This window comes from Neoarius graeffei, chromosome 5, assembly GCF_027579695.1.
Source record: "Neoarius graeffei isolate fNeoGra1 chromosome 5, fNeoGra1.pri, whole genome shotgun sequence".
Classification (NCBI taxonomy): domain Eukaryota; kingdom Metazoa; phylum Chordata; class Actinopteri; order Siluriformes; family Ariidae; genus Neoarius; species Neoarius graeffei.
In genome coordinates, this window is record NC_083573.1 from 56942270 (window position 1) to 56956426 (window position 14157).

The window sequence follows — 14157 nt, forward strand, 5'->3', positions numbered from 1 at the left end:
TTAAAGAATATGCAATTAGTACACATTAAAAGGAATGTAAAATTCCAACAGTGTGTAGGAATCAAGGGTTAGTGTGTCAGTTGAAATTTACAGTGATGGTATGGCCTTCTGGAGCTTCTAAGAGCCAGGCACAGCGACTAGGGCTTGGGTAGTTATTTGGATATCCTGGGCTGTAGATGACCCCTCCCTCACCACTCTGCATGCCTCCACAATCTGAATGATAGGACAGGTCAGTTGAACACATTTACAGACACAAATCCTCAAACAAATACTTTCATAGCAATACTTTCAAAGACACAGTGGGTCCTTTGTGTCAGCATCTGCAGATTGTTACCTGAGAAATAATATGTAGCTTTGAATCCTAAGTCAACCACTGCTTCATCAGACAGAAAATGAACCCAAAGTTCAGGCGTGAACACCACAATAGGGACTGGGGGAAGGCTCTGGCCACAAAATCGGGCCAGAAGTTCACCATTCACATCACCTAAAAGTTGATTTATTTATTAACAAACAAACAAACAAACAAAACAAACAAAAATATTCTGATATGCAATGTCACTCACCAAGTCTGAACTCAAGGTAATCCCATTCACAGGTCTGATGGTGCTCAAGATGCACATCATCTAAGATCACCACAATGGATGAGTTCACATACTGAGGATTTTGGATCAGCCACTCACAGTTCAGATTGTTGCTGTAGTTACCAACACCATAGTTAGGGGAGGTAAAGTTCCCTGGGCTACTGAGAATTCCTCCACACACTATAAAACAGAGACCAACCACAAAAAACATGAGATGAGCTTTACAGTGGTGCTTGAAAGTTTGTGAACCCTTTAGAATTTTCTATATTTCTGCATAAATATGACCTAAAACACCATCAGATTTTCACACAAGTCCTAAAAGTTGATAAAGAGAACCCAGTTAAACAAATGAGACAAAAATATTATACTTGGTCAGTTATTTATTGAGGAAAATGATCCAATATTACATATCTGTGAGTGGCAAAAGTATGTGAACCTCTAGGATTAGCAGTTAATTTGAAGGTAAAATTAGAGTCAGGTGTTTTCAATCAATGGGATGACAATCAGGTGTGAGTGGGCACCCTGTTTTATTTAAAGAACAGGGATCTATCAAAGTCTGATCTTCACAACACATGTTTGTGGAAATGCATCATGGCACGAACAAAGGAGATTTCTGAGGACTTCAGAAAAAGCGCTGTTGATGCTCATCAGGCTGGAAAAGGTTACAAAACCATCTCTAAAGAGTTTGGACTCCACCAATCCACAGTCAGACAGATTGTGTACAAATGGAGGAAATTCAAGACCATTGTTACCCTCCCCAGGAGTGGTCGACCAACAAAGATCACTCCAAGAGCAAGGCGTGTAATAGTCAGCGAGGTCACAAAGGACCCCAGGGTAACTTCTAAGCAACTGAAGGCCTCTCTCACATTGGCTAATGTTCATGAGTCCACCATCAGGAGGACACTGAACAACAACGGTGTGCATGGCAGGGTTGCAAAGAGAAAGCCACTGCTCTCCAAAAAGAACATTGCTGCTCGTCTGCAGTTTGCTAAAGATCACGTGGACAAGCCAGAAGGCTATTGGAAAAACGTTTTGTGGACAGATGAGACCAAAATAGAACTTTTTGGTTTAAATGAGAAGTGTTATGTTTGGAGAAAGGAAAACACTGTATTCCAGCATAAGAACCTTATCCCATCTGTGAAACATGGTGATGGTAGTATCATGGTTTGGGCCTGTTTTGCTGCATCTGGGCCAGGACAGCTTGCCATCATTGATGGAACAATGAATTCTGAATTATACCAGCGAATTCTAAAGGAAAATGTCAGGACATCTGTCTATGAACTGAATCTCAAGAGAAGGTGGGTCATGCAGCAAGACAATGACCCTAAGCACACAAGTCATTCTAGCAAAGAATGGTTAAAGAAAAATAATGTTTTGGAATTGGCAAATCAAAGTCCTGACCTTAATCCAATCGAAATGTTGTGGAAGGACCTGAAGTGAGCAGTTCATTTGAGGAAACCCACCAACATTCCAGAGTTGAAGCTGTTCTGTACAGAGGAATGGGCTAAAATTCCTCCAAGCCGGTGTGCAGGACTGATCAACAGTTAGCGGAAAAGTTTAGTTGCAGTAGTTGCTGCACAAGGGGGTCATACCAGATACTGAAAGCAAAGGTTCACATACTTTTGCCACTCACAGATATGTAATATTGGATCATTTTCCTCAATAAATAAATGACCAAGTATAATATTTTTGTCTCATTTGTTTAACTGGGTTCTCTTTATCTACTTTTAGGACTTGTGTGAAAATCCGATGTTGTTTTACAGGTCATATTTGTGCACAGGGTTTCCCCAGGTTTGACTACCATAAATTTAAGACCTTTTTAAGACCACTTAAATGAGAATTAAGACCTACATCGCACCCATTATGCGGTCATAGAACACCAGATCAAATTCCCAATAATGACAAATGTTTCAAGTACAAATACTTTTATGATAAAAGTTATATACTTAAGTCATTATGTGCATTGCTTGTCGAATCTTCACATTCAAGACAAGCTTGACCGAATTTTGTTATGTAAGACGTTTTGTTTTTTCCACAGGAGAATGTTGTAGCAACTTCTGAGTCTGGGAACATAGCCTTAAAGAGTTCGCTTATGCCCTCATTCGAGCTGTACGAGTGGTGTTCCATAATTGTTTTTAAAATCCAGAGCACCTCTGCCCAAAGTTTCGGGGTTCCACCGACACCAATCATGCCACTGCTCGGCCCTTGTGTTGTTGCTAGCCTTGTCGATGATGTCTGGCTTGGCTGATGCTGCTGACGTTCGACAGTGGTGCTAGTGCCAACTCCAGGTGCATTCGGAGATTGAACCGTGCAGAACTGAGCGATGGGCTGGTGGCGGTGGAGGGCAGACGCAATGTGCTTTGAGCTCTTCATGTGAGACTCTAAAGCGAAATGACCTATAGTGGACAACTTGAAGGTCTTTCGACAAACACAGCATCTTGCTTCAACGTCACTTCCAGGAACCTCCCTCACCCAATCACGATATCTTTCATCTGAAAGCCACTGCTGATTACAGAGATGAGAATGGGACATTTAAAAAAACTCTGAAATGTCTGCCAAGGGCAGACATGATGCACGCAAAGCGTGCATGGGGGGGTTCAAAGGGGGGGGTGCACCTTATATATATATATATATATATATATATATATATATATATATATATATATATATATATAAAATGTTTTCAAATTCAATGATGGTTTAAAACGTTTATAAACTTTAAGATGATAAATATATATCGTGAGCGACAATGGAGGTAACCGTAACGATATATTAGATTCCTCCTGACTCTATCTTTGACAATTTAAGTAAAACGTACCTTTGTGCTTTTTTGTTTTGATGTGCTCCTGGATGTTTCTAGCTCCTCTGTTTCCATAATTGATCATATCTGAGCACAGAATACACAGAACCTTTCCCGGCACGTCCACTTTTCGGATATGTTCCGTCAGGCACGTCGTCACAGTTTGTGTCCCTATCTGCACGGTAACGCTACTATCGAGCCATGCCCATCGGAAACAGTTCTTTATCCCGTTTGATTTATCGATTTCCCTGGCAGAGCCCCGGTGGGGGCCCAGGGGGCGGGAGCTAATGATTTTTGCCTATTTTTTTTTTTTTACCCCAAAACCATTAATTTTATCAGCAAAAAGTTGCAATTTATTTGGAAATAAATTCCCCTTCTTGGTGGACTACCAGGTGAAAACGATTAATATGGGACAAGAGACTTGTTTTTAATCAATTCACATTTGATGATTTAAAAAAAAAAAATCAATGCACCTTTTAATATAAACGAGCTCTACAGTATTATATTTATGCATTTTAGCTATTCATGTCTTTGAATACTCTAATCCTTTAAAATGAAGTGCAAACCAGAAAAAAGTTCTATCATATAATTCTCTTAAGCTTTCTTCTGATGTTATCATGGTCGCAGGAGGTCTTGCATATTAAGCAGGCAACATTCAACATCACTTATCACTTCCCTTTCAACTGTTGTGTGTACTAACTAGGTTTTATCTGGACAGGATGTTGTGTAATGTAATACATATACCATATGGTCAATCTGAAGATCAAGATGGTGATTTTGAATTAAAGAACAGGCATGTACAATTGGCATTACATATTGGAAATTTTTTTTAAATCAAAAACTAAGTTCATCTCTGCCTAAAAAACTTGGGCAGACGCTCCCGCGCGGCACATACCAGCAATTCCCCCCCTCCCCCGTCCTGTCCCCCTATGAAATGAGCAATAAGTAGGAGAGTTATACACGGTATCATACCTAAAATTTTATCAGAAATATAGATATGATACTATGTTTCTCCCCAACATGCTACATTAGATAAGCTAATCCCATTTATAAAAGATACACACTTATATATGACGTGTATTTGATATATATTTGATATATATGATGTATATTCATACATTGTTACTTTACGGAAATCTTCAGTAAGTTTGGTCTTTTCATGACAGCCTGTTGTAGACCTAAATATAACACACATGAACTGACACTCCTCACCTCAACATGTCCTTTACAATCATTTAAGCCACCATGGGCAATGTTGAAATCACTGTTGCAAACAGTACATCGCACAAAACTGTCATTATTTTTTGACCCTTATTAGACAGGGAGATTCTTTTGTATAATCTGAGCTGAAGTGGGTTTTGTACTTTGGTTTTTTGGGGCGCGCGCGTGCTCTCTGCCATGCTGATCCTGTAGGCTGCACTGACTCAACTGAAAACGTCAGTCCCCAAGAAAAGGGATAAAAGCCCGCTCACACTGAAAGCTGATTGGCTTATTTTGCTGAGTAACCCAATCAGGATGCTCTTTGTCTAGCATGCGCTACATGAACAGGCACACACGCAGTCTCTCTCTCGCGCTCCGTCATATGCGCACATTCTAAGATGCGCGAGGTAGACAATGTTGCGCGTGCACGCTCTTGCTCCCTTGCTCTAGATTCCGGGAGATATTCTCCAATTTGCGGGCATCAGGGAGCCACTATCAATATGCGGGAGACTCCCAGAACTTCCGGGAGACTCGGGATGTCTGCGTTATAAGGTGACCACAGATCGTTAACCATACACACACACCCCGAACCCCCCCGAAATTTTCTCAACGGATTTACACGTTTCACAAAAATGACATTTTCAGCGGGAAAAACTCAGAATTCCGCGGAAAATCCTCATCCCTGTGATTAAAACGACACTTCCCCATGCTGCGATTCGCGGAGTCTCCTCTCCACCACGGACTCCGACGATTGCGCCGGCGCGAAAATGTATCAATATTGTTTCTTTCTTTGAGCATACTCCAAGAAATTCACTGATGTTACACAAAACCCACATTTTCACATTGTAGAATAGTATGAGTAAATTTAAGACCTTTGTTTAAAAAATTAAGACTTGGGCAAAGCAATTTAAGACTTTTTAAGGCCTTAATTTTGGAATATTAAATTTAAGACTTTTTTAAGACTTTTAAGACCCCACGGCTACCATGGTGCAGAAATATAGAAAATTCTGAAGGGTTCACAAACTTTCAAGCACCACTGTACTATATCAATGTTTGATGGTATGCATAAGTCAAAAGATAAACTCAAACTATAAGTTCACTCACCTGCTGCCTCATTAGAGGAGTAGTCAGCAGTAAACCCACCATTAGATGCAGAGGAATCTGTGACAAAAACAACAGTCATGGTGTTGCCAGAAGACTTCACCTGTGTGCCTGCAGGTACAGTGCCACAGAGTCGCTGCAACCGAGGGGAATTGGACAATATGCCATTGAAAACCTAAAAAAAAACAACCACATGGTCAGATCAACAAAAGATTAATTCCACTAGCATTTTAACACCAGGGATTTTTAGATCCAACAGAAATAAGTTGATAACTGACTTTACAATCATAACCTAGAAACATTTTTTGGTGGAGTTAATTCCTATAATAGCTGAAAATTAAATGCCTTCACCTCTATATAGTCAAACATGCAGCTGTTGTCGTCCTCCAGCCGTAGGTCATTAAAAGTAAGGGTGACTCTATAACCCTGAGGCACCGTGATCTTCCAGCGACATAATCGGTTATGAGGGTACAAGTTGGGGTAGTTTGGTGACGAGATAGTCCCAGAGGGTGCGTTCAGATCCCCTCCACATTCTACAAGAGATAAAACAGCAACCACCATTGGTTTATGATTGGCTGACGCACATTAAGCAGGAAGTAATGCGCGTCATAAAAATTTCACCTACCCTCTACACTGGCTTCATATGAAAGGCTAAATCCTGCTGCATTTCCACTGCCATCACTGACAAACTTCACATATGCAAAGCTGTCTCCTGTGTCCACAGGTCCAGGCAGACTGTTTCCGCAATGCTTTCCTAGCAGGCGGCCTGGAGAAGATCATATTTCTGATTAATATTTCAGTATAGTACATATAGTGTATATTTTGTTGCATGTTATTACTTGTGCTGTGCAACTCACCAGAAGCATTGTACTCGCGTATTTCAACGTAATCACTGGTACAGCCAGTAGAGCTCTGCAGGTTGAACGCGGTGAAGCTGAGGGTCAAGTAGTGTCCAGTGGGACTTTCCAGGTACCATTCACAATTAGACTCGTCTGGGTAATTTGAATCTGGATATCCTGGACTTTTAATGGTACCACTCTGGCCAGTGTATGTGCCACCACATACAGCTGTTTGGTGGAAGTAAAATAAAAACATTCAACTGAATGGACTCACAAAGATAGAAATCTGAATGTATCTACATACTTCTAAATGCTAGTCTAGTTACCTATAGAGTACTTGGCCTTAAAGCCCTTGTGTGTGATACTCTGATCTGTGCGAAAGCGGAGATACATAACGGAGGCTGTGGAATGTTGGGTAGATGGTTTTTTATTGCCACAGAGCTTGGCAATGAGGTCAGCATTTGAACTGAAACCATCTCGCACCTCTAAATAGTCATAGAAACATCTAAGAGAAGAAAATGAAAAGATTAAGAGTGTATGCCATAGCAATAGTATGACAATGTATGATAATAGCGATGAATAATGATCCAAGAGAAATGAGTCCTATACCCAGTGTTTGGCTCAATGTAGAAATCCTCAAAATCCAGTTGCACATTCTCCCCATTAGGAACCATGATAATCCAGATACAGTCAGTGTTCTGAGGGTAGTTTGATGGATAATTGGGTGATGTTATGTAACCTGGTGGATCTCCATCCCTTAACTCAATGGTTCCTCCACAAGCTGAACAAAAACACGGTCATTATCAATCCTTTATCTCTTTTACACTCACCAGCCACTCTATTATGAACACCTATACACCTGCTGTTTTATGCCGTTATCTAAATCAGCCAATCCCTTGACAGCAGCATAATGCATAAAATCATGCAGCTACAAATCAAGAGCTTCAGTTAATGTTTACTTCAAACATCAGAATGGGAAAAAAAATGTGATCTCTGTAACTTTCACTGTGGCATGGGTGTTGGCGCCAGATTGACTTTTTTTTTTGGGGGGGGGGGGGGGGGTATTTCAGAAACTGCTGATCTCCTGGGGTTTTCACACACAACAGTCTCTAGAGTTTACACAGGATGATGAGAAGAACAAAAACATTGAGTGAGCGACGGTTCTGTGGGTGGAAATGTCTTGTTGATAAAAGAGGTCAGAGGAAAATGGCCAGATTGGTTTGAGCTGCCAAGAAGGATCTAGTAACTTATATAAATCACTCTTTACAATTGCGGTGAGCAGAAAAGCATCTTCTGCAACAGTAGAAGACCACATTGGGTTCCACTCTTGCCAGCCAAGAGCAGAAGTCTTAGAATCAAGAACAAGTTCCTCTTAAAACAGCTGGTGAGCGTAATAACTATATTCTGGGTTAAACAAGAAGTAATTAACTCATACCATGAACATTACTCTGTATATAATAACCACGTAATTAAGTAAATAATTAGGCTATGCAGTACCTGTACTATGGGCTTCAAATAACAGTTTAAAGCCAATGCCCTCATTTGAGCTGTCCGAGACAAAGTGCACGTGAAGATGGTTGTCAGTGGTCTGTGTAACAGCAGGGGGGTTGTTTCCACACAGACGACCACCTAAAGATGGCGCATTACCATCCGGCCCATTCTTCAACTAGAAAACATTACATCATTGACATCATTAAAAAAAGGAAAAAAAGATGCATGTTGATCTCAGAGTAAGCATAAAACTTGGCAATAATACACAAAACGTTCCATCCAGTACCAGCAAGATTATGGAGTTTGGCAGCCTGGAAGACATTTAAAACAGAAGGCCTGTCTTTCAGAAAATTAGTTGAAGTTTGAAGTAGAACCTCTTTAGAAAGTTAGAACTATTAACCATGCAAATAACTGTTGACTTTTAAAGATTGTATGACTATATTTACCCAAATAAGGCCTTACCTCCAGATAGTCTCCAGAGCTGCATCCGGTGCCAAAGCCTTGCACCTGGAATGGACTCAGGAAAGTAACAGACACTCGAAAGCCAGGAGTCACCATTACATGCCAGCTACAGTCCATGTTAGGCCTGTAGTTCTGAGGATAGTGAGGGGAGCTGATAACTCCTCTGTCTGTATGGATCAGGCCTCCACATCCTAAAAACACACAGAGCATGCATGTTACAACTACGACTCAACAGACAACGCATGTATCATTCATTCCAGTGTAGACACCGTCAATGAAGAGTGCTCTATAGTGGTTTTGGATCTTGCCTTTAGAATAGGAGGCATTGAAGCCACGGCCATTAATGATAGCATCAGATGTGAATCGCAGGAACATGGAGTCGCCAGTGGAATGGATAGAACCAGGCAGCTCACGGCCACAAAGCATCGCCAGCTCTGGTGACAAGTTTGTCTCACCTGGGTTACAAAACATTAAAAGTCCATTTTAGTCTGTTTATCTCTCATTTTAATTAAATGACAAAAATTGGTGAATCGTTCATAGAATTCGAGCCTCACCATCCCTGATGACTAAACTGTCATACAAACACATGGTTTGATCCTCAATGTCCATAAACAGTATATTGAGTTCCACAGTGGAGTCTGGTGAACGGATTACCCATGTGCACTCCAGGTTGGGCTCGTAATGATTAGGCCAGCCAGGAGAGAAAAGAAACCTTGGCGTGTCTTCAGGCATAAGAGCCCCTCCACAAGCACCTAAAAACAAATTTAACATGTCATTATCACCTTTTGGTCACTTTACTCGCATCTCATCGCCATCATCTACTTATGCTGTGCAACAATATTACTATTTGGTACAATATCCTTTTCATTTGCAAGTATTTTCTTATTCATGTCTCACTCTCATAACTGTTGTGCACAATTATGTCCATAGCCTGGTTTTTTTTGTCATTTATTGGTTACTTTTAGTGCTGTCAAGCGATTAAAATATTTAATCGCGATTAATGTCGCGACTGTCATAGTTAACTCGCGATTAATCGCAATTTAATCGCACATTTTTGTCACATGAAAAACCACTGTAATTCTCTTACCAGCATAAAAAAGTGAATGGGCTTGTTTTGTACCAATGTTTTTCTTATTGCAAAGCATAACACGTCTTGACACAGCCACTGCAAACTGAAACCTAAGCTGAGCACCAGGGCTCTTCGTCCCGAGGCTAACAAGAGAACCATGAGTGAAGTAATCTACTGCTTGAGTTAGTCTATCAGAGAGACAGGTTACACAGTGACGGTAGGCTTGACATGCTTGATTATAATATAAAGTACACTATTATATTAACTTTAAGTTGTTCGTTGATAAATATTGCATTGAATCTGATCTTTACTGTTTCAGCTCACTTAACACATTTTGTACTTTTACACTTTCTGCCTGTTGATGCGTCGCGCTGTCCAATCAGAGGCGGCCAAATTTGCATATTACAGGAAGGATTTCTGGGATAGCATTGAGTTTACAGTTCAGAGGGATCTGGCTTCTTTAGACGCTGTCTTCTTAAAACTGAATAAATATTTAAAAAGAGCCAAATGAGCCAGTCTTTTGAACGGCTCTTTTCAAAGAACGGATCACAAAGATGCGGATCCCATCAAAGAGCCATAAATCCCAGCTCTACTAGCACGCCCTGCCCGCGCTGGTTCTTTGAGGGAGGAGGGCAGAGGACTCTGGCTGTGCGGGGCGTGGCTAGCTGCTATCGTTTTTCTAAGCAAAGTCTCTGTTCCAAGTTCCTGGCAGTTTCAAAAGCTTATGAAAAACCTACATCATGTCACAGAGCGTTAATCTCGCGATAAAAAAATTATCGCTGTTAAAATTGAGTCAAGTTAACGCGTTAATAACGCGACATTTTTGACAGCACTAGTTACTTTACATGCATATTTCATCCTTGTTAGTTATGTTGTGTAATAACATTCACTATCTGGTGCAATATTTCTATTTCAGTATTTTATTAGTGCAATATTGCTACTTCAGGTGAAGTAATACTCTTAATTAAGTTCCATACTTATTTTGTTGTGTATGTAACATACATGGCCTGTGTTTCTACTTAACTTTTTTGCTTATTTTATTATTTTATTTTTATTCTTTTATTCAACTGAGTAGGATATCAAAGTCCGCAAGGCACTAGCCTGACTGGCACTGAATGATATGAGTAAGATCTGGAAATCAAGTGTCTCTCGCGAGCTGAAGCGTAGGCTCTTTGTGGCCACCATCGAGTCTGTCCTCTTGTACAGATGCGAATACTGGTCCCTTACCTCTACCTTAGAAATATCTCTTGATGGCTCCTACACTTGAATGTTACATGTGGCCCTGAACATCAGCTGGCAGAGCTATATACCAAATGAAGATTTATATGGTACCCTCCCCTAACCCTAACCCATTTCTGACAAGGTGGCCTGGCAGAGATTTGGGCTTGCGGGCCACTGTTTCAGGCACAAGAATCTGCCTGCTGGTGAGCTTGTGCTGTAGGAGCCTCTCCACAGTTGCAGAAGTCGAGGCCGTCCCCCCGTAACCTTCACTGACGCCCTGAAAAGGGACATGGGTGCTGCCAGTAGTGCTGAGCTAGCCAACTGCATGGCTGATCGACAGGATTGGGACTCCAGGTGTGTGACTTGGCTGAGGCTGCCGTGAGTGAGTTATTCTTTTATTGCACTCTAGTTTTTTTTGTTGCTGTCTATTCCTACCTCTTTCTATCTGTGAGCTGCTGGAACATGTAAATTTCCCCAAAGAAGGATGAATAAAGTTTCTTATTTTATCTACTGGACAAAATAGTCATCTTCCTCTCATATGTGCAGGATTGTTAAAAAATGTTAAGGAGTAAATAGATTTTCTCTGCTATTCTTCATCTTACCTGGTGCTATAGTGGGCAACGGTCCAGAGCTCTGAATAGCTGTCCATTCCACAAGAAAGCCTCTTCCTCCAGCCACAAAGTCTGATTTGAACTCCAGAGTTATGATGCTACCAGAACTTCTCACAGGTTGAGGCCGAATCAGACCACAGAAAATTCCCAAGGGATATGCATGGACATTAGGTCCATCATATATCTGATGAGAAGACGAGGGTATTAATTTAAACATCTATGCAGTAGTCTATCATCTTCAAATAGAGACAGAGAGCATATGATTATTAACCAGTGAATATTGGGATATCTAACTGGAACAGGTACAGGTCAAAAAAGGAGTAATGTTTGGTTTCAAGAGCAATGCAAACCTTGAGCCAGTCATAGTAGCAGTTAGATAGATCCTCTATATCAATATCCAGGAACCGGATCTCAATGTAGAAGTCTCCACTGACGGTGATGGTCCAATGGTAGTCTGCATTTGTGGGGTAAGTACGTGGATACAAAGGTGAAGCAATCTGGCCAGAGCTACCCGTCACATCATTTCCATACACTGAAAAAAACGGATAACAGAATAATGAGGCAGGACACTATGAGCTCTATTGATTAAAGTAATTGTTACTTTCACAAGATCCAAAAATGATCCCGATTATTAGATTGATTAAGTGGAGGGGAGTAAAATTACAGTGAGTGAATATGGCCCTGAAGCCAGCTCCACTGACAGAAGAGTCTGAGACAAACTTTATCCAGAGCACATGACCGATGAGTGATGTGTAATTAGAAGGAAGGGTGTTTCCACAGAATCGGCCAACAAGTGAACCAGTAGAGTTCCCCTCACGAATTTCTACATAGTCATGATTGCAGCCTTGACTCTGCTGCAGCTCAAACAGACTACATTACACAGAGAGAAAACAAAATACACACCTTATTCACCATGCTTTAATTACAAGTATGATGCATGGAATAACAAGATGCTGCTTACATGAAAGAGAGCTGGAGACGGTTACCAGGGGAACTAATGATGGTCCATACACACTCAATGTTTGACGGGTAGGCATCTGGATAGTTAGGACTGTTGAAGGCCCCAGATTCCATGTGCAGGTTACCACCACAGGCTGAGGTAGGAAAGAAGCAATTAGTGACTGATTACTTCACAGACAGATGTCCGTTTACTAATTGCAATGCATGAATGCAAAAGTTTTTAATCCTGAACATATGACTTATTGCATGCTGACCTGAGGTTGAGGCCATGTACATTGCCCTGAAGCCTTTCCCGGTCACAGAGAAATCAGAGACAAAGTTCACCACTAGTGCATTGCTGAATGAGGTGACTGGATGGGGTATGTCAGTTCCACAATAGCGACCTTTAAAAAAATAATAATAAAGGCACAAAAGTGTTTCCTATACTATTCTACCTTAAATTATAATTCAATGTTATATTTGAACAGATAGTTGTGCAAGTTGGCTTTATTACCAACAACTGGGGCCTCATAATTGTTGCCGTCTAAGATCTCTACAGCATCATTGGAGCAGTTTGTGTTCACCATCTCCAGTTCAAGGTCAGTGAAGGACAGTGTAACATGATTGACTAGATATGGATGAGATTAAAAAAAAAAGAAATATTCAACATGTATAAAATCCATGAATTATAAATGAATATTTTGTTTGTTTTTTTTAAAGGAAGACATTTCTCACGCACATGGTTCTTGTGCCACAATGATCCAGCTGCACTGTTGATTGTTGGGATATGGGTAAGGGTAGTTTGGGGAAGCAATAGCACCTCCCACATCATCAGCCAAGATGTTGGACCCACATGCTGTAAAAAATAATGTAGCACCACAACTGCTTTGTACAGAAATGATATGCAAAGCAACCAAAAGTGAAACGCTGTAAAACTGAAGACCTGTGATGTGACTAACCCTCTGAGAACTCAGCTCTGAAGCCTTTGTGGTTGTTGCTGGTGTCGGACCTAAAGCGAACATAGATGACGTTCTGTGTGGAGATGACGGGATCAGGTCTGGAAAACCCACATACTTTTGCAAGCAGAGGAGATTGCTCTCCTGGTCCATCATGTATCTAAAGGGTAAGGAGTAACAGAATAACAGACCGGGTCTCCCATTTTAAATAGTTTTGTTGATCTGTATTTAAGGATCAGTCAAGAGGTTGGGTTTGAAAATTCTAAATTTAACTGTTGAATCATCGGCCTAATTATTAAACATGACCATAAAATGGTCTTTAGCCTGTGTATAAATAAATCTGTAGAATGTGTGTGAAATTAATGGCAGTCTTGTTTAATTTTGAAGCTCTGTGGTGGGAAATAATTGCTAAGCTACAAAGTCAATTGGCCACACAAAAGCCTATGAAGGCACTAGACATAAGTCACTCACAGCCACATAATCCCAATCACATGTAGCGTGACCCTCAATGTCTAGGTCAGTAAAGTTGAAGAGAATCCGGTGGCCTGTGTCCACCCTGATGACCCAGGAGCAGTCGGCATTGCTGGGGTAGTTGTTCGGAAACTTTGGAGAATGGATCTCTCCTCTGGGAGCTGTAACAGCTCCGCCACAGCCTAAACACATGCAGATAATAATAATAATAATAATAATAATAATAATAACAACAAAAACTAGAAAAGCACTCGGAGAGCACAGTCCTCCACCAAGAAGCCTTTAAAAAAAATCCGGGATCCAGAAGGTGATCCGGATCACCGCCAAAATTTAATGGATTGTTACTTGTGCCCAGTCACACCTCTGGAAAAAATTTCAGAGCAATTCGTTCATTACTTTTTCCATAATGTTGCTAA

At 40.8% G+C, this 14157-nt stretch overlaps 1 protein-coding gene across 2 annotated transcripts in view; it reads right to left on the bottom strand.

The window, feature by feature from the left end:
- cubn (cubilin (intrinsic factor-cobalamin receptor)) overlaps positions 1 to 14157 on the bottom strand; it is a 55663-nt gene that overhangs the window by 16293 nt on the left and 25213 nt on the right. For both annotated transcript variants that reach the window (XM_060922126.1, XM_060922125.1), the window contains exons 30-51: positions 13742 to 13923; positions 13274 to 13430; positions 13054 to 13170; positions 12829 to 12942; positions 12590 to 12718; positions 12337 to 12469; positions 12040 to 12245; positions 11726 to 11907; positions 11367 to 11559; positions 9029 to 9226; positions 8783 to 8929; positions 8475 to 8665; positions 8019 to 8187; positions 7131 to 7302; positions 6848 to 7026; positions 6540 to 6749; positions 6308 to 6448; positions 6034 to 6215; positions 5686 to 5857; positions 564 to 761; positions 335 to 484; positions 92 to 213 (exon numbers count right to left, since the gene is read on the bottom strand). In XM_060922126.1, coding sequence (XP_060778109.1) covers positions 92 to 213; positions 335 to 484; positions 564 to 761; positions 5686 to 5857; positions 6034 to 6215; positions 6308 to 6448; positions 6540 to 6749; positions 6848 to 7026; positions 7131 to 7302; positions 8019 to 8187; positions 8475 to 8665; positions 8783 to 8929; positions 9029 to 9226; positions 11367 to 11559; positions 11726 to 11907; positions 12040 to 12245; positions 12337 to 12469; positions 12590 to 12718; positions 12829 to 12942; positions 13054 to 13170; positions 13274 to 13430; positions 13742 to 13923 — 3644 coding nt within the window. The remainder of the gene's footprint in view (positions 1 to 91; positions 214 to 334; positions 485 to 563; positions 762 to 5685; positions 5858 to 6033; positions 6216 to 6307; positions 6449 to 6539; positions 6750 to 6847; positions 7027 to 7130; positions 7303 to 8018; positions 8188 to 8474; positions 8666 to 8782; positions 8930 to 9028; positions 9227 to 11366; positions 11560 to 11725; positions 11908 to 12039; positions 12246 to 12336; positions 12470 to 12589; positions 12719 to 12828; positions 12943 to 13053; positions 13171 to 13273; positions 13431 to 13741; positions 13924 to 14157) is intronic.